The sequence below is a fragment of the Xyrauchen texanus genome, chromosome 29, assembly GCF_025860055.1.
Source record: "Xyrauchen texanus isolate HMW12.3.18 chromosome 29, RBS_HiC_50CHRs, whole genome shotgun sequence".
Lineage (NCBI taxonomy): Eukaryota > Metazoa > Chordata > Actinopteri > Cypriniformes > Catostomidae > Xyrauchen > Xyrauchen texanus.
In genome coordinates, this window is record NC_068304.1 from 15,183,397 (window position 1) to 15,204,424 (window position 21,028).

At 40.6% G+C, this 21,028-nt stretch overlaps 1 protein-coding gene across 1 annotated transcript in view; it reads left to right on the forward strand.

Moving 5' to 3' along the window:
- Positions 1–769: 769 nt before the first annotated feature.
- Positions 770–21,028, forward strand: part of si:ch211-260p9.3 (1-phosphatidylinositol 4,5-bisphosphate phosphodiesterase gamma-2) — a 34,130-nt gene continuing 13,871 nt past the window's right edge. Inside the window, exons 1-27 of the mRNA XM_052097356.1 lie at positions 770–962; positions 1,157–1,340; positions 2,649–2,840; positions 3,054–3,147; positions 3,280–3,327; positions 3,435–3,519; positions 3,746–3,829; positions 4,728–4,771; positions 5,479–5,551; positions 8,997–9,098; positions 9,449–9,567; positions 9,639–9,724; positions 9,923–10,040; positions 10,161–10,329; positions 10,458–10,493; positions 10,941–11,003; positions 11,177–11,251; positions 12,896–12,973; positions 13,089–13,279; positions 13,752–13,958; positions 14,131–14,250; positions 14,343–14,520; positions 14,790–14,828; positions 16,096–16,162; positions 16,906–17,063; positions 17,247–17,331; positions 17,455–17,649. Of these exons, the coding sequence (XP_051953316.1) occupies positions 1,157–1,340; positions 2,649–2,840; positions 3,054–3,147; positions 3,280–3,327; positions 3,435–3,519; positions 3,746–3,829; positions 4,728–4,771; positions 5,479–5,551; positions 8,997–9,098; positions 9,449–9,567; positions 9,639–9,724; positions 9,923–10,040; positions 10,161–10,329; positions 10,458–10,493; positions 10,941–11,003; positions 11,177–11,251; positions 12,896–12,973; positions 13,089–13,279; positions 13,752–13,958; positions 14,131–14,250; positions 14,343–14,520; positions 14,790–14,828; positions 16,096–16,162; positions 16,906–17,063; positions 17,247–17,331; positions 17,455–17,649 (2,890 nt within the window). The 5' untranslated portion in view covers positions 770–962. The remainder of the gene's footprint in view (positions 963–1,156; positions 1,341–2,648; positions 2,841–3,053; positions 3,148–3,279; positions 3,328–3,434; positions 3,520–3,745; positions 3,830–4,727; positions 4,772–5,478; positions 5,552–8,996; positions 9,099–9,448; positions 9,568–9,638; positions 9,725–9,922; positions 10,041–10,160; positions 10,330–10,457; positions 10,494–10,940; positions 11,004–11,176; positions 11,252–12,895; positions 12,974–13,088; positions 13,280–13,751; positions 13,959–14,130; positions 14,251–14,342; positions 14,521–14,789; positions 14,829–16,095; positions 16,163–16,905; positions 17,064–17,246; positions 17,332–17,454; positions 17,650–21,028) is intronic.

Consider the following 21,028-nt stretch of genomic DNA (forward strand, 5'->3'; position numbering starts at 1 on the left):
ATAAGTGTTGGTCCCAGGGAAACACAAAATGTCTTATTTAGGTCCTTAATCTAAGCTGCTACGAAGAATTCTTACTTAATTATTTTAACAGTAGTGGTTCACAAAACCATCATGAAAAAGTTACTCAAAGCCAAAAAAAGAAAAAAAGTTTTCAAACATGTCTCTTCTGTATAAACAACTGATTGAAAGAAATGTGAGGCACACTGAAATGCTTAACACACTGTTATGCTCAATATTTGCTGTATTCAGAAATATCTTTAATTAGTGATTTTTCATGATTTAAAAAAACAAAGCTGAATAAACAAAACAAACAACAAAACATGAAGTAATGAGTGAACTAAAGTAAGGTTTATATGTAAACAAATGTATGTTAATATTTTAAGGGTTTAAACTTGTAACTTAAAAATATATTGTTTTACGGTCAGTCTAGTGCTGTGGACTCAAACCTTGAAACCTAGTGGCCTAACAACTATTCTAAAGACAGCGTCTTTTGTGAGAAACTGTTAAGCTCAGGAAACTGCACATTTGACACAGTTTAATCCTTTCAGTAATATCCACTTCCTGTCACAACTTTTTTTTCTTTTTTTTCCTCCACCCTCTTCTTTTAAAACCTTGTCTGTGCTTCTGTCCACCTTACTGATTTCTGATTGTAGAGAGAGTTTAGCACAGAGGTTTCCAATGATTGGTTTGGAAGCCTGTGGCATCATAAACACAAGTATTTACTTTAAACCAATTCACCGGGTAACCAAGCAAACCAGGCAACTACCATGATGAGGGTTTATGGAAATTAAATTGATTATGAGTTATCATTATTTTATTTCTTCAAACTCTTTTTGCTTGCTTTTCTTAAATTGGAAATCTGTTTATTCCACTGGATGCAATGTTTTAAAGAACTTTTAAAGATCTGTAAAATAACATAATTTTGTCATTTCTCGGTTTGCTTTGCACTCTGACACTGGGAGGTAAGTGAATTTCTCTCTGTGTGTTACAGGTTCGATATCCATCACAGAAATAATCTAATTATTAATCCACATTCTAACAGTTATTGCCATGTTAAATTTTATGTAATAATGGAGCTATTTGTGTAGAGCATGATGCAAAGGCAGAATGCATCTTTTCTCTTAAGCATGTGTAATTGTGTGTGACACATGCATAGATGGAGGGCGGCAGTCAGCTGAATAAGATGACAGAAGATGAGAGGGGTCAGATTATCAGGCATCTGCAGTCGGGGACCAAAATGATGCTTTATCAGCAGAGGGCTGAGAAACTCACTGTCAAAGTCATTATGGAGTGCAACCAAGTGGCCTTGATACGCTCTGATGACAGAATAGTCAGAATGTGTAAGTTATTTCCTTTAAAGTTGATTTAATTGCGACACATATATTGTTCAAGCTAAATTGTATTTACATTTACATTTATTCAGTTAGCTGTCTCTTTTACTCAAAGAAACTAACATATGCACATTGCCATGACTTAAAACTTTTTTACCAAACTCTACTGGTTTCCATGTTATTTCTTCATCTGTGGTTTGATGCAAGTTCCTGTACATGCTCTAAATCACCTCTAAGTTGTTGGTTTTCCAGAACTAGTGTGGTATCTTGTGTTACTTTCAATATTTTCTGTGCTCCTTCAAAGTTATTTTGTTATGTTGTATGCTAGAAATCCTGTTACCTAATAGGGTAGTAGCGAATGGAGCCTCAAAGTTAACACACTATAGCAAACAAGTACCATATAGCTGCAGGTGTTAGATTTTGTTTGTAAATATATCCTACAAAAAAGTATTGAATGAATGAATGTTACATTTATGTAGCGCTTTTCTGACACTACACTAAAAGCACTTTACACAGTGAACAGGGGACTCTCCTTAAACACGACCAGTGTGCAGCATCCACATGGATGATGCGACGGCAGCCACAGTGCACCAGTACACACACCAGCTATTGGTGGAGATGAGAGAGTAGAGTTATAGAGCCAATTATTGGATGGGGATTATTAGAGGCTATGATTGATAAGGACCAATGGGGGGAATTTGGCCAGGACACCAGGGTTACAGCCCTACTCTTTTTAAGAATTGTTCTGGGACTCCACAGAGAGTCAAGATCTCAGTTTAACCTCTCATCCAAAGGACACTGCCTTTTTTACAGTAGTGTCCCCATCACTGTACCAGGGCATTAGGAGCCACACAGACCACAGGGTGGGTACCCCCTACTGGCCTCCCTAATCCCTCTTACAGCAGCAACTTTAGTTTTCCCCAGGAGGTCTCCCATCCAGGTACTGACCAGGCTCAAGCCTGGTTAGCTTCAGTGGGTGACCAGTCTTGAGCTACAGGGTGATATGGCCACTTTGGTGTTGAAAAATCTTTACTTACTTTTAAAGGTAGCATGATCAAAAGACGTAAAATATAATTAAAAAATAAATTATTATCTAAGTAGATTCTACAAGTCTGAGCAATACAAGTCTAATAAAAAATATAAAGGTAAACATCTCATGTTGATGGATGCAAACAATGTCAAAAGAGAAATCTTCGAGAAGTCTTAATTTTGTATTTCAATGAATATCTTTATTGTGGGCTAACCCTGCTCTGGTTTGAAGCGGTTAGATGATAAGTAACCTTTTTTTTATATTTATTTATGTGTGTGTATTTACAGTGGACATGTCTGAGATCAAAGAAGTACGCCAATGGGAGACATTCAAGGATTTCAAGCAATTTATCGAGAACGAGGGAAGCAAATTCCAAAGAATCATTTGGCAATCTGACAAAGATGTTCAGCAGGACAGCAAAATCTGTTTCACCATCTTCTATGGATCTGAGTTTATTCTAAAATCACTAAGTATAAGCAGTACGCATAAAATCCCTTACACATCATAAATGCACAACACAGTATAAGGTATAGATGAGACTAAATGGCAGAAACACTAGTTACGTATTTGAGAGCATATACAAGAGGCACAACTTTTTGTCTTCAATCTTCGCCTTAAATCACTACAACACCTCATCATGTCATTATGATTATTCTGCATTGTCTATGCTTACGTATATTGCAATGGCACAGCTGATTCAGTGGACGATGCAGAAAAATGGCTGACAGGACTGGAGTTACTCAGACAGGAGACATTGGCAGCTCACACACCAGTAATCATACAGAGGTACACACACACACACACACACACACACACACACACACACACACACACACACACACACACACACACTTTACTTAGTTCTTCTGTAACCCATAAAAAAATAAGTTTCATTCACTGTGTTTTCCTCTGCTGTAGTTGGCTGAGGAAGCAGATGTACTCTGTTGATCAGACAAAAAAAAACAGGTTCTTCTCTTACTTTTACACTCTCTTCTCATCCACTGTAACAGAATATTCATTATAGTTCCTGCCTCACACCATTACTACTCTTTCATGCTGTCTGTCTCCTACAGTATCTCCCTGAAAGAGCTCAAGTCTCTTTTGCCACAGATGAATATTAAAATACAAGGTGGACGTTTTCTGAAGGACACATTTGAGGTAAATATTTGTTCATTATGACCGAACTGAATATCACATATGATGTAGTAGACTTTCCTCATTATTGAATACTCTTTAGAAAGTAGACATTTTGTATCAATATCAATTTATTTATAAAGCAGAATAAAAAAAAAAAAGACTGTTGACCAATGTGCTGTACAATAATCAAGTATAAATACTGTATAAGGATAATACCATATTACACATCTGAACATTGTATTTTTAGATGGTGGGAGCGAAGGATTATGTCCTGGATTTTGAGAAGTTTCATAAATTCTACAATCTTCTGATGTTTGAAAACCAGAAGAAGGTGAGTACAATTTTGTTTTGCTGTTTAGAAAGTGTTATAGATAGAAATGAGTTGATCAATTCTATTATACATGGAGGTTATCACATTATTAGTATTGAACAGTATTGGTGTGGCAGGGTGGAGGGCGGGGCCAGGTCGTGATCCTACACACCCGGTCCCGTATTAGGCTAATCAAGCCTCTGTGAGGGATAAAGGTCGACTGCAGAGGATCGTGCGGGGGAGAGAGCGGTAAGGCTTGTCACCTGGTTTGTAATTACCTTTAACACCTGTGTCTTATTATAGTGATACGGAGAGAGACATTTAAGGAACGCCAAGTGTCGAGAGAGAGGGAGAGTGTCCAGTAAGCACGACAGCCGAGAGAGTGTGTTCCAAGAGTGCTCACATTATATATATATATATATATATATATATATATATATATATATATATATATCTTTATAAAAGAATATTGAGTTGTTATCGACGGTGACCGTCGATTCTGTGTTTAAAAAAGGGGAATAATAAAAGGACTGACCTTGAACCTGCCTCGATGTCTCCTGACTCCTCCATTGCTCCAATCAAACCAGTTCACAGTGGTGCCGAGAACCCGGGTTTGGAGGACAGCGCCACTATGGAGCCTTCACCGCTGGCCGAAGTCATCAATGCCCTCACCAACATCCAGCAGACACAAACACACACATGACGGACATGTCCGTAAACTATCTCTCTCTCCTGCACAATCCTCTGCAGTCGACCTTTATCCCTAACGGAGGCTTGATTAGCCTAATACGGGACCGGGTGTGTAGGATCACGACCCGGCCCCGCCCTCAGCCCTGCCACAATTGGTTATTTGTCTAAATCGTATCTAAATAATTAAGAAATATTGACCTGATTTATATTATGTCTATCATTTTGTTAGATACTAGAAGAGTTTGATAAGGGTCCCGCAGCCTTCGTAATGAGGTAAAATATTGTCCATTGTTTTTTTTTTGTGCTTTAAATGGGTTATCATGAGAAACTGAAATGTCCTTGGTCTTTTGAAATAAGAGTTCATTGTACTAGAAAAACATGGTGTAACTAAGAAATTAGGTCATCGCGTGCTGAGTGAAACCAGTCAGGCTTCCTAAGCACCCAATTGGCCCGGTTGCTAGGGTGGGTAGATTCATGTTGGGTTAACCTCCTTGTGGTCGCTATAATGTGGTTCTCGTTCTAGGTGGGGCGTGTGGTGAGTTGTGTGTGTATACTGCGGAGAATAGCGTGAAGCCTCCACATGCGCTAGGTCTCCGCGGTAACATGCACAGCAAGCCACATGATAAGATGCGCAGATTGATATTCTCAGATGCGGAGGCAACTGAGACTCATCCTCCGCCACCTGGATTGAGGCAAATCACTACGCCACCACGAGGACCTAGAATGCATTGGAAATTGGGCATTCCAAATTGGAGGAGAGAGAGAGAGAGAGAGAGAGAGAGAGAGAGAGAGAGAGAAACTAAAATTAGGCCATGGAAAACTAATGACTGTTTGAATGAACTTATGACATTATAACATTAAAGGTGACCATTGGTCAATTTTTTTTAAGATTTGATATGACCTTCAAAGACCTTGTGAACTCATGCCGTTTAATGTTTTTTTTAATGATTTGAGAGTATATCGAATGTATTTTTCTGCAGGAACACTGATAAACCTGATTCGTCTACAATTTCACTCTATGACTTTCAACGATTCCTTTTATGTCAGCAAAAAGTAAGACAGATGTCTATGTATCAAATCCATCATAATAATCTAATATTTTATCTATCCTTCCATATACCCCAGCAACACAAACACTCATCCATTCCCATCTACTACCCAACAGTCCATGAATCCATCCATTCAACAACAGAGTTGAATGAGGAAAACGTCTCGGGTTACGTATGTAACACTTGTTCCCTGAAAAAAGCAGAACGAGATGCTGCGGTTTTGCTAAGCGCTTTTGGGAACAATCCTAGTTGTGACCGAGCCGTGAATATGTGTGTAACACGTCAATGAACATTGACTCCGGCGTTACAAACGGCAGGGAGCAGAAGGCTTAGAGAATAACCGGCCAAGGGTCGCGAAAGGCACCTTGGGCAGGTAGTCAGGGTGAGGGTGCAAAGAATGCTTTTGGTCCTACCTGGGGCAACTCAAAACAGGCCGGTAAAAGAGACAGAGCCTGTAGGTACCCAAGTCTCCTTAGAGACGTAATTGCCATAAGAAAAACCATCTTGAGTCAGAAGTCTACCAAATGCTGTGTCTAGAGGTTTAAAAGGGGGGTCTTACCCTATGAAGAGGTCCTAGCAAGGATGCCTCTTAGAGGGCATCCCACCCACCAAGGCGTGGCAAACCTTTCTTTCTACAGAAAATCCAGAACTGAAGCAAACTGGCAGTTAGCTGCTTCTGTAATATGAACTTATTAGAAGGAAACGCATGCAGGCGCATTTGTGCCATGTATGCGCCACCACCATCAGCACCCCCGGGGGGTGGAGAGGCTTCTAGGGGGTACCGGGAGGGGTGAAGTGAAGCACGCGCCCCGACCCGAGGGGAGATACCCCCTAAATATAGGCGCAATTTCTTTTTAGAAATTACGGTCCTGGGGTCTTGCTTTGGGGGCTGCCGAGGGTGACGAGACTGTCCCCAATCCCTGGGAGGAGGAGCACGACTCGCCACGCTTTGCTTTTGAGCCTCCCTTCTAACAGGACCGAGGTGGGTCTGGGGGCCGAAGGACCCGCCCCCTGAGTGCGGCGAGGGAGGAACTGCCCGAAGGCTTCCACATGGCTTTTCGCCTCCTGGAACCTGGAGATAACCGTGGTCATGGCGTCTCCGAATAGGCTAGTGGGCGAAACCGGAGCATCAAGGAGGAAAACTTTGTCCTTGTCCTTGATGCCTGAAAGGTTGAGCCAAAGGTGCCTCTCTGCGGTGACCAAGGCAGACATAGACCGGCCAATAACATGGGCTGTTTGCTTGGTTGCGTGGAGAGAAAGACTTAGATCGTCCAGCATGTCAGCCTGGTACGCCTGTAATACAGCCATAGTGTGCAGAGCAGCACCAGCCTGACCTGCTGCTTGATAAGCCCTTCCCACTAAAGTGGAGTTTGTCCTACAAGGCTTTGAGGGGAGAGAGGGCTTTTTGAGTGGCGATGCCGAGGCCGGCAAGAGATAGCCCGCAAGCGTCTCTTCGACCGGCGACATCACTGAATATCCCCGTGCCTCAGCACCCACGATTGTCAAATATAATGACGTCGAGGGTACGTGAACACGTGAAGAATAGGGGTTCCTCCATGAGCGAGAAAGCTCTTCATGGAGGTTATCAAAGAAGGGAAGGGACTGATGAGGTGTTCCCTTCCCCAGATTGCTAGATAAATATCTATCCCCTAATTTGGAGCGTTTGGGAGTCTCTTTTTGGCGTGGCCAGTCCAACTGGAGTCTGGCAACCGCACGAGTAACCACATCGAGCAATTCATCTGATGATTTTTTAACGCGGACGGAAAGCTCAGAGGCAGGAAGAGAATCGCAGTCCCCCTCATGAACCGAAGAGGCGTCGGAACACGCTTCAAGATCATGTGAAGGACCAGCTGGGTTTGGGGAGAGAGCGAGAGAAAGGGACAAACCCATCTCTTGCTCCTCAGCCAAATCCATGCGAGAGCCCCAAGAACCAAGCATGGATGCTGACTCCCGGAAGCGAGAGCAGCGTGCTCTTCCCCCAAACAAACAGAGCAAAACTGATGCATGTCCTCTTCGGCTATAGAGCGAGAACAGGGCATCGTTTGCCCCGGCTTTCAGTCATTCTCTCTTTTAAATATATACAGTGGGTACGGAAAGTATTCAGACCCCATAAAATTTTTCACTCTTTGTTATATTGCAGCCATTTGCTAAAATCATTACGTTCATTTTTTTTCTTTATTGTACACACAGCACCCCATATTGACAGAAAAACACAGAATTGTTAACATTTTTGCATTTATTAAAAAAGAAAAACTGAAATATCACATGGTCCTAAGTATTCAGACCCTTTGCTGTGACACTCATATATTTAACTCAGGTGCTGTCCATTTCTTCTGATCATCCTTGAAATGGTTCTTCACCTTCAATCGAGTCCAGCTGTGTTTGATTATACTGATTGGACTTGATTAGGAAAGCCACACACCTGTCTATATAAGACCTTACAGCTCACAGTGCATGTCAGAGCAAATAAGAATCATGAGGTCAAAGGAACTGCCTGAAGAGCTCAGAGACAGAACTGTGGCAAGGCACAGATCTGGCCAAGGTTACAAAAAAATTTCTGCTGCCCTTAAGGTTCATAAGAGCACAGTGGCCTCCATAATCCTTAAATGGAAGACGTTTGGGACGACCAGAACCCTTCCTAGAGCTAGCCGTCCGGCCAAACTGAGCTATCGGGGGAGAGGAGCCTTGGTGAGAGAGGTAAAGAAGAACCCAAAGATCACCGTGGCTGAGCTCCAGAGATGCAGTCGGGAGATGGGAGAAAGTTGTAGTAAGTCAACCATCACTGCAGCCATCCACCAGTCGGGGCTTTATGGCAGAGTGGCCCGACGGAAGCCTCTCCTCAGTGCAAGACACATGAAAGCCAGCATGGAGTTTGCTAAAAAACAACTGAAGGACTCCAAGATGGTGATAAATAAGATTCTCTGGTCTGATGAGACCAAGATAGAACTTTTTGGCCTTAATTCTAAGCGGTATGTGTGGAGAAAACCAGGCACTGCTCATCACCTGTCCAATACAGTCTCAACAGCGAAGCATGGTGGTGGCAGCATCATGCTGTGGGGGTGTTTTTCAGCTGCAGGGACAGGACGACTGGTTGCAATCGAGGGAAAGATGAATGCGGCCAAGTACAGGGATATCCTGGACGAAAACCTTTTCCAGAGTGCTCTGGACCTCAGACTGGGCCGAAGGTTCACCTTCCAACAAGACAATCCATCCATTTATAGCCTGGCCACAGGTGCATCTAATAATTACATCAGCCGAGGCTATACATTCCGGTCAATGTTCATTGACGTGTTACACACATATTCACAGCTCGGTCACAACTAGGATTGTTCCCAAAAGCGCTTAGCAAAAGCACAGCATCATAGTGAAGCTTTTGTAAAGGGAACATACTTTCATTCAAAAATTGTTTGATTATTTTCAAAAAAAGTTTGTTTATTTTCTGTCTGTAGGAGGCTTGGGCTAAAAATTGTAATCAGGTACAAGAGTTGATGACCATATTCAGTGAAGATACCTTGAGGAAAACATATGACCCAAAGCTTACTATTGGAGAGGTACAGGTTATGAACATCAGTTTAGTTTGGTTTATAATTTAAACTTTACAGCTCAAATAATACATGAGTTTTAACAAAATAATCAATGTAAGTGATTTTATAAAATCGTAAGCTTCACATTTCTGCCTTTAAACCCTCCAAAAATTGGCCCCATTCACTTCCATTGTATGTGCCTCACTGTAACTTTTTTTTTTATAGAAAAAGATGGATGAGTCGAAATGACTTTTTGTCAAAATCAACATTATGCCACAAATGCTGTTGATTGAGCTTAACTTTTATTGTACATGGAATATTCCTTTTAAGCTATGTGTTCATTTACATTTGCAATTTTTACATGGCTTTCTTTTTAGTTCCTTGGTTTTCTCTTCTCCAAAGAAAACTCTATTTGGGATGAGAAGTTCTCCGAGATATGTCCACAGGAAATGAACAACCCTCTGTCTCACTACTGGATCAACTCTTCACACAACACGTCAGTACTGCTGTTCTGCATGCTTGCTCCTAACACACATTTTCATTAATGTGTTTTACTTTTTTCCACAGATATTTAACTGGTGATCAACTGCGCAGTGAGTCATCAACAGAAGCTTATGTACGCTGCCTGAGGCTGGGTTGTCGCTGCATTGAGTGTTAGTGAACCACATCTGCGTTTAAATTTTTTTATGTCAGTTTTGCTTCATCTGTATGACAGGATTCATATTGAAAAATTAAAAATATAAAAAGGTTTTTGACATCACTCTTTTAGTTTTTTGGCATTAAAGGATAGTTACTTTTACATTGTAAGGTTAAAATAAATGTTCCTTATTATCTGTGTGTGTGTAATGCAGTGGACTGCTGGAATGATCAAGGGGAACCTGTAATACACCATGGTGGAACCATGACCTCAAAGATAAAGTTTAGAGATGTGGTAAAGGCTGTCAACGAGCATGCTTTTAAAACATCCGAGTAAGCCCCCAACAACAGATATATATATATATATATATATACTTTTTTTATGGCATCATCAATGTAAAGAGTAAATGTAAAATCATCATTGTTACTACATCAGTATGTCACTGTTGGCAGGTACCCTGTGATACTGTCCATTGAAGAACACTGTGGTATACCGCAACAGAAAATGATGGCTGAGATTTTACGGGATGTGTTCCAAGACAAACTCCTGAACGAGCCATTGGAACCAGATGCAGATCAACTGCCTTCACCAAACCAGCTGAAGGGCAAATTCATCATCAAGGTAGAAAAAAAGCTTCAGTACAATTCAAGTGGTTTAACCATCTTGAAAATGTTTTAATCTCAAATTATATATTATGATTTCTGTGTCATCTATGTGTAACATTACACGATTCTCTTCTCTTTTAATAGCACAAGAAAATACAAGAGAGTGATCACACCATTAAGGTATTAAAAATCATAATGAGTTTATACTCAAGTTCTAAATGAAAGTCTGACAGAAGTGTGTTCATATAATCCTGCCCATCATACTACATGGATATATAATTCACCAACTACTCTAACAATACATTTATTTCTGATATCTTTATAATATATAATAATAATATAATTCTATTAGTCTAATGCTAGTAACTAAGGCTTCGTTCACACTGCAAAACACTTAAAATTTGTTTTTCAAATGCGATCTTTGGACTGACTGTTTGCTAGTTGTGAAAGTGGATCTGATTGTTCAGACAGTGGCAGTGTTGTCAATATCGAATATATCTACATCAGAAAGCAGGGGGTGACGTAACAGTCGTGTCCAGAATGAAGAAAAATTTAACATTTTTAAGTTGGTTTATATTAGTTTCTGATTTGTCTCATTAAATTTAATTTTCTATTTGTTCTGAACAGCTTGAAAAAAGAAACAAATCTGGGAAAATATCATTCAGAAAAATTCTAAACACTTGGAAAATGGTAAATATGTTTTACACCAGTGGTTTCCACCTTCATATTAGACAATGTTTCTTTTTCTCCTCAACAATTCCAAAGAACTAAATGTCAAATTTCAAGAATTGAATGAATGGGGCAGCAGTGTTAGTTGCAAGAAGGTTATTTTTTGTCTTATGGTATTTTGTGTTTTTTTTAAGCAGATTGGAGAAGCTAAAAGAAGCAGTACATTTGAGAAGGAAGGAGAGCTTGACATTTGGGATCCGATTGATAAGGTACTTTAAATTAATTTAAATGTGATCTACTTTCTTTGCTATGAGACAGAAAGAGAGAGATAGAGATTTTTGGTTGAGGGGATAGTTCACCCAAAAATGAAAATCATTTATTTACTCACCCTCATCTTGTTCTAAACCAATATGACTTCCTTTCTTTTTTGGTACACTAATTGAGAAATTTAGAAAACAAATTCTGCTCAATGTCATACAATGCTAGTTTATGGTGACCACCTCTTCAAGCTTCAAAAGTCTAATCAATATTCAGTGTGACTCATGCCTTGTTTTGAAGGCATACAATAAGGTTTGGTTGAGAAACAAACTGAAATCAAATGTATTATTTAGTGAAAATCTTGACGACACTTGCACTCCTGTGCTCATTCATGAGAGTACACGAGAGCAGCAGTTCACACAGCCCCCACTTATGAGATGGGACATTCATGCGAAAACTTGTTTTGTTTATCTAAAACAGATCCACCACAGAGAAAGTAACAACAGAACACAACACAACTGTACACAAACCAGAGAGCTGAACTTGCTAAATATATCTGATGAGTTTGAAGTCAAAGAATAGATGCTTTTCTATGCACAGCCTTATTTGTTTGAACCGGAGTAATCAGAAATCAAAATGAGTGAGATAGAAGAGCCACAAATACTCCAAGAAGCCACAGTCAGGCAGAGAGCACACTTACCGAAAGTGAACTGGAGAGAAAGGTGAAGATCACTAGTATGTGTCACATCTTCAACATTTTGAACCTGTGTATGTGTGACAAAAATCCTTTTAAAGACAGCGAGACCTCAGTGGAAAGGTAGGTGGGTAGATGTGACCTCTGCCAAAATCAAGTAGTTTTTAACCAGCTAGTGAGATGCAAAAATATTATGAGAAAGATTTTGGCCAGTGCTGGTTCACAGTAGACAGGGTTACCCAGTGCAACGCCATGAATAGAAACCATGTGTGGAAGGGCAGAGGGCGGGGCCGGGTCGTGATCCTACGCACCCGGTCCCATAATTAGCCTAATACGGGACCGGGTGCGTAGGATCACGACCCGGCCCTGCCCTCCGCCCTGCCACACCAAGATATCAACAGAATGTCCCAGCACTCATCACGGCTGTTTAGGACAAAACTCTGTTTAACACAAAAAAGATGCCTTTTATCCTGTGTTGTTTGCCATCTGGTTAGGAAATGGTGTAAGAGTGGCTGCTTCAGCCTCTTCCAGCTTTCCGAGTACTCCGTTTCAAACAAATAATGCTGGGCATAGAAATGCATCTATTCTCTGACTACAAACTCATCAGACATGTTTTGTGAGTTTGATTCTCTGGTTTGTGTGCAGCTGTGTGGTGTTCTGTTGTTTCTATCTCTGTGGCGGACCCGTTTTTAGATAAGAAAAACAAGTTTTGGCTTGAATCTCGCGAAAGGGGCAGCGAACTGCTGCTCTCATGCACATTGAATAATTTGTTAGACTTCTGAATTATACTTTTGCATTCTTCTGAAGCTTCAAAAAGATCAACATAATTTAGCAGGTCATTGTTTCAAAATTTCTGTCTTTGTATACAGAAAAAAAAAGAAAGTGAACTATTTCTTTTAACCTATTCATAAATGGTAAATTTGATATTTTTACAAATGTTTGTGTTTTTTTTTTAATTTAGAGGTTTTACAAGCATGACTGTGTGATCTCAGATAATAAGCTGTACTATTCTGAGGAGAAAAAGCAGGACGGTCCTGGGGTAAGTGATTGAGATTATAGTCATTGTCTTTATAAGTTGTATAAATACACTGAACAGTATTTTTAAATGTACACTATTATTTCTTACCAGCTCTTGAATTTTGTCTTCCCTGTAGAACATTCAGGACATTTATAAACATTTAGAGTCACACCTGTCAGAGCCCTGGTTTCATGGACGGTTGGTTGGCGGCAGACAGACCGCAGAAAGACTACTGCGTAATTTCTGTGAATGGAGCAATACAAAAGATGGAACCTTCCTGGTGCGAGAGAGTGACATGTTTATCAGAAACTACAGTATCTCCATCTGGTACTCTGGCCAAAGTTCATGCCTTTCTCTTCTGTTTCACAACTATTCACTTCCTGTTTTGTTTACGTTTAGCAGGGTCCTAAACTAACATTTTGCTGCATCTGTGCCACAAAATTTACCACAATTGAAACAGTATTTTCTATTATGTGTTACTATAATACACTAGGGTGTATGCATTAACGAATTTTGTGATTTTAGGATTTTTTTCACCCTTTTTTCATAGTACAGTATATTTGTGGTGAATTCTGTGACAAGACAGCATGATTTAAATGACTAATATTTGGTGTTGGTAAATTATTAACCTTATATATCTTTCACAATGTATTAGACTTAGCAGAAGTGTAACATGTAATCTAATAAAATGTAATGTAATATAGGCTAAGCATAATCTATATGCATTATAACTAATAATAACACTTTTGGGGAGTGTATACAATAGAGGAGAAAATAATGCTCTGTACGAATTCTATAGGAAGATGGGGAGAATTCAGCACTGTAGAATCTTCGTTTCCCCGGAAAATGGTCACACTTTCTTCCTCTTTGGAAGCAAGCTATACTTTCCAAGTATGCGTGTCTTGATCCAGTATTACAGACAAAACCGGATTGAGGTCAATGAATTAAACCTGCACCTCACAGGTTTCATGCCTCGGCCCAAATTTGTGCCACCACCCCACATAGGGTAAAAAGCATTTATACATTTGCTTACTGTAAACACTCACTCACTCACACATATACACACACAAAAACTTTTACCATATATCTAGTGTATGCCTGTCAATGCAATGACATAATTTGTATGTCATTAACTCAACAGCCAAAGCGTAATGCCAAACTGTGGTTTTTATCTTAAGGTGGTTTTACAGTAACCTGAGTCGAGGTGAGGCAGAGGACTATCTGCTGAGGATCCCTCGAGATGGAGCCTTCCTCATCAGACAAAGAAAAGAGCATGGCAACTTTGCCCTCTCCATCAGGTTCCTCAGTTTGTTCTCTCCATGTCTCTACTGTCAGGAACTTACTAACCTCTTAGTATTTATCTTAATTTATTTGTTTTCTTGTAACTCAGAGTTGAAGGGGATATCAAGCATTATCTGATTAACAGAGATGGCATCAAGTATCTGTTGGAAGAAGACCATACATTTTTTAGCCTTGAGGAGATGGTCAGCTATTATCGAGAGGAGCCTTTCAATGGCAAGATAAAGCTACGTTACCCTGTAACACCAGAATTAGTGGAATGCTGTGTGGTGAGAGAATTAAAGTGGAACGGGTTATATGATTATATAATAATAGCAAATAAAGTATGTTGACTTGGTGATTATTTAAAGTGCTAAAAAGTAAAATGGGGTGTTTTTATTGTACGTTGATTTCTGTCATATGCGGAAATGTAAATTAACTCATGGCTGAGATGCGAAAGTATCTTCAAGTTAGATATATATTTTAGTCCTAGGGAAGACTGGAACTGTAACAACTGTGACTACTTACACACTGTAACTGATAACTCTTTCCTTTGCAGGAGGATCTCTTGACATATGACAGCGAGCAGAACAGGGAGGTTAGAACTAAAAAAGCAATTACAGTATAATAGTCTTGATTCGTATACAGTATATTCTTTTATGTTAATTAAAGGATTATTAACCCCAAAATAAAAAAAAAAATCTGTCATCATTTACACACCTATTTAGCTCCAAACCATTTGACCACTTTCTTCCGTGGAACACAAGAGGAGAAAGTTTGAAAAATGTTAACGATGCTCTTTCCCCTTCTGTCACTCACTCGACATTGTGTCGATGTAGTGACACTAGGGGTTGCTCTTGAGAGCCCTGAACACCTTGCATTCTTTGAAAAAAGGTGCTTACCCAGGCCGCCACGAGCATCGGGTTGGACTGGAACCCTCCAACCTCCCCTAAGTGCTCGCGGCTTGATGATTGGTTCCTGGGTTCGGGGCGCCCTTTCTTCCCGGAGGTGCACGACATACTGACGAGGTCGTGGAGGGCACCTTTCGCTGCGCGAAACAGGCTTCCGGATTCTTCCGCTCTCACTACCCTCAACGGCGGGGCGGTCCACGGAGGTCCCTCAGGTGGATAAGGTGGTTGCGATGCACCTGTGCCCACAAAATGGCGTCACCTGGCGGGATCGACCTGCACTCCCCTCCAGAGCCTGTAGGACTACGTCGTCGCTGGTGACCAAATCCTACAGTGCAGCTGGACAGGCCACCTCCGCCCTGCATGCCATGGCCATCCTGCAGGTACAACAGGCCAAGGCACTCAAAGAACTGCACATGGGTAGTCCTGACCCCGACGTGCTGCAGGAGCTGCGCTCGGCGACCAACCTTGACCCTGTGCACTCGCGTCTTCACGAAAGTTGCAGAGGCAGCTCTTGCACCGTTAAGGGAAGTGGGCATCCGCATACTCAACTACCTCAACAACTGGCTGATTCTAGTACATTCTCGAGAGTTGCTGTGCGCGCACAGGGATTTAGTGCTCAGGCACCTCAGCCATCTAGGGCTTTGGGTCAACTAGGAAAAGAGAAAGCTCTCCCGGTTCAGAGCATCTCTTTTCTTGGCATGGAGTTAGACTCTGTCTCAATGATAGCACGTCTCACAACGAGTGCGTGCAGTCGGTGCTGAATCGACACAACGTCTCGTTCCCTACATGACGTTTTCCATATAATGAAAGTATAATGAATGTAAATGGTGACAGGCTGCCTAGCATCTATTGTGTTCAACGGAAAAAAGTTATACTGGTTTGAGGGTAAGGAAATTATGACAGAAATTGTATTTTTGGGTGGATTAACCTTTTAATTTGTTTTTATTCTTTTAGGTTGCAGAAGATAATCCTTTAGGTGACCAATGTAAAGGTGTGGTGGACATCTGGAACTGTAATGTTGGTAAGATCTTTCTGAATTATGCAACCTGATCTCATGTGACCTGGTGAAAATGTGACTCTGTATACAGTACATTTTCCAAAACTTGTTAAATGTGTCTCCAGGTACAATTCCCTGCAGTTTCCAGGTGAAATGAACACAAGAGGTGCTACAACAACTGTGTGTTCTATTCACTTTCACCCAAATCATGACTAATGGCCGATTATGACTTTATAAATACTTATTTTTCTCTCTATTACTCAGACACTGCTATTCTATTATATCAACTCACTTTTACTCTAACGCATATTTTGAAAAACTATACATTTTAATGCTTGTATTAACTATTAATAAGGTTGTCTTTTTAAACATCTCATTTATATTATAAAACACTATTGATTAGGTCCAGGCACACATTTTAGGTTAGGGAGGTATGTTTTAATCATTAAAACGGCGTCTGAATACGACACCATTTTACTTGATGTTGGCGCCCCAGCTGGACATTTCACAGGGAAACTGCAGCCAAACGTGTTACACAGAACGTACATTTTGAATTGCAAAAATGTTCACATAAATTTAATTATATCAGACTGTAATTACCTGTGTACAGTAAATACACACCAAAGATACAAGTTGTGATTTGCACTCATCAATTCTGAGCATAAAGTCTAATACATATCTGTGCCCTTTTGAAAAAGCTTTCCTCAGTTATTACAATACAATACTTTATACTCTCTTTCTTATTGATTTTAATTGGCTCCCCTCAGCATGCAAAGCCAAACATGCAAGACCCCTTGTGGTAATGCTGTTGAATAAGGAAAGTTTGATGCTACTTGAGTTCACGTCGGAAATCTTAGAGGAGGTGGATGAATGGTACCAGGTGATTCTGAGCATCATCCAAAGAGAGCAGAATCTGGAGAAAGCGGTTTGTTTACATCTCTTTAACAAGAGATGCCACCCAAAACACACATATGATTTTATGTTATTGAACTTTATTACAGATGAACAAAGTATCTACCTGAATCTATGTACTTCTGATGACCAATATTTGAGAATTGTCTTGTGAATATCTGTGCATTGAATATACCTCCCTTACTTCCCAATATAGAGAATAAAGGAGTCCAAACCCCACATATCTGTTGAGATGTCAGACCTGGTGATATACTGTCAATCCATCAAAGACAATACTTTTGGTATGTAATTTGATGAAACACTCACAAAATTGAAACATGCCAGAAAACATTCCAGAAATATTTTGAGATGGATAAACATTTATTTTAATATTCCATTCTATTTTAACTTGTGTGACATCTCAGAAAAATACAGCTACAAAGAGGTCCGCTCTGTTTCGGAAAATATGATTCCAAAAGAAGACAACATTCTGGAGTATAACCAGAAAGCACTCACCCGTGTTTATCCCTCCGCTAGCCGGATTGATTCCTCCAACTTTGACCCTTGTCCTTCATGGAAATTAGGTTGCCAAATGGTGGCTCTCAACTTCCAAACTGCTGGTATGTGACAGAAGAGAAACTTTTATGCTTACCTTTATATATTCTCATGTTCAATACCTGTTCATTAGAGTTTCCTATGTAGATAAACTCCTGGAATTTTTTAAGTTCATAAAGTAAGATCACAAAATACATTTACATTTACATTTATTCATTTGGCAGACACTTTTATCCAAAGCAACTTACAAAAGAGGAAAACATAAGCGAATCATCTTAATGAGACAGTGGTACGAAAAGTGCCATACTACAAAGTTTCACTATCATCAGAATAGTATACAAAACAGATTTAAGAGCAACAAGAATTTGTAAATTAATTAAAAAATTTTTTACAAAAAGTTAGAAAGTGAGTCAGCTTCACGGACTGAGTTGGGAAGGTCATTCCACCAACGTGGTATGATGAAACTGAAAGTCCAGGAAAGTGTTTTGGTGCCTCTTTGTTTTGGTACGACAAGGCGACGTTTTCTTAGCCGACCGCAGGCTTCTGGTGGGAACGTAGCTCTGCATAAATGTTTTTAGGTATGCTGGAGCAGACCCAGTGACTGTTTTGTATGCCAGCATCAGGCCCTTGAATTTAGTACGTGCATGAACCGGCAGCCAGTGGAGAGAGACAAAGAGTGGTGTAACATGTGCTCTCTTAGGTTCATTAAAGACCAGACATGCTGCTGCATTCTGGATCATTTGCAGAGGTCTAATAACACATGCAGGAAGGCCTGCAATGAGAACGTTACAGTAGTCCAGTCTAGTTATGACAAGTGACTGAACAAGCAATTGTGTGGCATGTACAGAGAGGAAAGGTCTGATCTTCCTGATATTGTAGAGTGTAAATCTACATGATCTTGCAGTCTTTGAAATATAGTCTGTGAAATTTAGCTCATCATCAATGGTTACCCCTAGATTTCTTACCGTTTTGGAAGACAAAACTGTAGTTGGACCCAGCTGCACGGTGATGTTGTCTTCAACAGCAGGGTTGGCTGGAAAGACAAGGAGTTCGGTCTTGGCTGGGTTGAGTTGCAGGTGGTGTTCCATCATCCAGGCTGAGATGTCTGCCAGACGATTCGAGCGGACACTGTGGTGTAGTTGGGCTGGAAAGACAAGTAGAGTTGCGTGTCATCAGCGTAGCAATGGTAAGAGAAACCATGTGACTGGATGATGGGTCCTAATGACGTGGACGTGTATATGGAGAAGAGAAGTGGCCAAGCACTGATCCCTGAGGTACCCCAGTAAGTAACTGATGTGGCTTGGATACCTCCCCTCTCCAGGCTACCTAAAAGGACCTTTCTGAGAGATAGGAGTTGAACCAGCCAAGCACAGTTCCGGTGATGCCCAGTTTAGAGAGGGTGGAGAGTAAGATCTGATGGTTGACTGTGTCAAAGGCAGCAGAAAGGTCCAGCAGAATCAGAACGGATGATCTGGATTCAGCTTTCGCCTGTCTCATCGACACTGTGACAGACAGCAGGGCAGTCTCAGTGGAGTGTCCACTTTTATGCCTGACTGATTGTCATCCAGCAGTTGTTCTGTGAGAGATAGGCAGAGATCTGATTGAAAACTGCCCTTTCAAGCATTTTTGCCATGAATGGGATGAGAGAGACTGATCTGTAGTGTTCTATCTGTGTGGGGTTAAGTGCAGGTTTTTTCAGCAGTGGAGTTACTCGAGCCTGCTTAAATGTAGTGGGAAAAGTGCCTGCAAGGAGAGATGTGATAATTATGTGTGTCAGTGCAGGTAGGACGGATGGAGAGATGGCCTGGAGAAGGTGTGATGGAATGGGGTCAAGGGAACAGGTGGTGGGGTGGTTGGAGAGGAGGAGTTTAGAGACCTCAGTGTCAGTTAAAGGAGAGAACATAGAGAAAGAAGAGTTGCATACAGGAGGTGGGTGTTTAACAGGGTGTGGTGCTGTGAATGTATTGCTGATGGCTGTAACCTTATTAGTAAACAATGTGTGTAAGATATCTGCTGTCAGTGATCTGTCAGGTGGTGGAGGGGGAGGACAGAGAAGTGTGTTGAATGTTCTAAACAAGCTACGAGTGTCTGTGGTGCTGTTGATCTTGGTCTGGCAATATGAAGTTTTTTGCAGCTTTAACGTTATCTGAAAAAGTTGCAAGCAGAAGCTGATATTTCACTTTATCTTTAGATTTCCGCCATCTCCTCTCAGCTGCCCTGAGATCAGTCCTATGTTCACGAAGGACGTCAGGCAGCCAGGGGCTGGGTGGTATAGTACGTTCTGGTCTAGAGAAGAGAGGACAGATATTGTCTAGACAGGTTGTTAAAGTAGAGCTAAGTGTGTCTGTGGCAGTGTTTACATCAAGTATGGAAAATGCATTTATTGTGGGAAGAGAGGCAGAGACATCATTGGAGAGGGAACGGAGGTTACAGCGAAAGGAAACCAAAGGTGGAGTCGGTTTTACTATGGATGGGAGAACATGTTGAATTGAACAAAGTAGTGATCAGAGACATGTAAAGGTGTAACAAGAATATTTGAGGTGGTACAGTTACATGTAAAAATGAGGTCTAGCTGGTTGCCCGATCTGTGAGTTGCTGTGGTGTGTAGTCTTTCCAAATCAAATGAGACCAGAAGAGTATTCAGTTCAATGGCCTGGGGCTTGTCTTGGTGTATGTTGAAATCGCCAAGAACCACAAGTGGCCTGTGCAACACAGTACATCTGTGCAACAGGAATTTCCCAAACATCCTCAGGAAGAAATTGTTTTTTGTCGAACTGCAGTTTGATAAACCCATTTTTTTATGTTTATAGTAGGCTTATTTGCTCAATATAATTAATATCTGTACAATAAATATTACTTTACAATTATAAATATTGGAATCTTGGAATTTTATGAAAGCTCCTACTTGACCATTGTGACATGAAGTAATGGTTTGCTCACGTTATGTCGGAATTACCATAATTACAAGTTGTAAACTCGGAATTGTATGAAAGCTCTGACTTCACAGTGGTGACGTAATGTAAAAAAGAACCAAAAATGGCAACGGCCTCAACAGCTAAAGGTAGTGAACACATATTTCTGATTGATGTGCCATTTTATTATGCCATTGATGTCTGAACATTTTTTGTTCTTAAACATTTTTTAACAACATATAGAGGTGGTGAATTAATGGCTCTGTGGTAATGAACATTTTGCTATTATCAACAACAACAACAACGTTTTGGTAACATAAGTATTGTCATAGAAGCAAATATTTTAGTTTGAGCCCCACCCCTTTAAGCACGCATTTAGCCTACATAATCGGCCGTTCAGTCACCATTATTTCAGATTTTTCTTCCTCCACGACGAAAATTCGACTTCATCTAGGACAGTGGTTCTCAACTTTTTTGAGTACTGGACCTTCATCATATCTCAAAGCCATGTTTCAAAAGCAGACTTTTCATA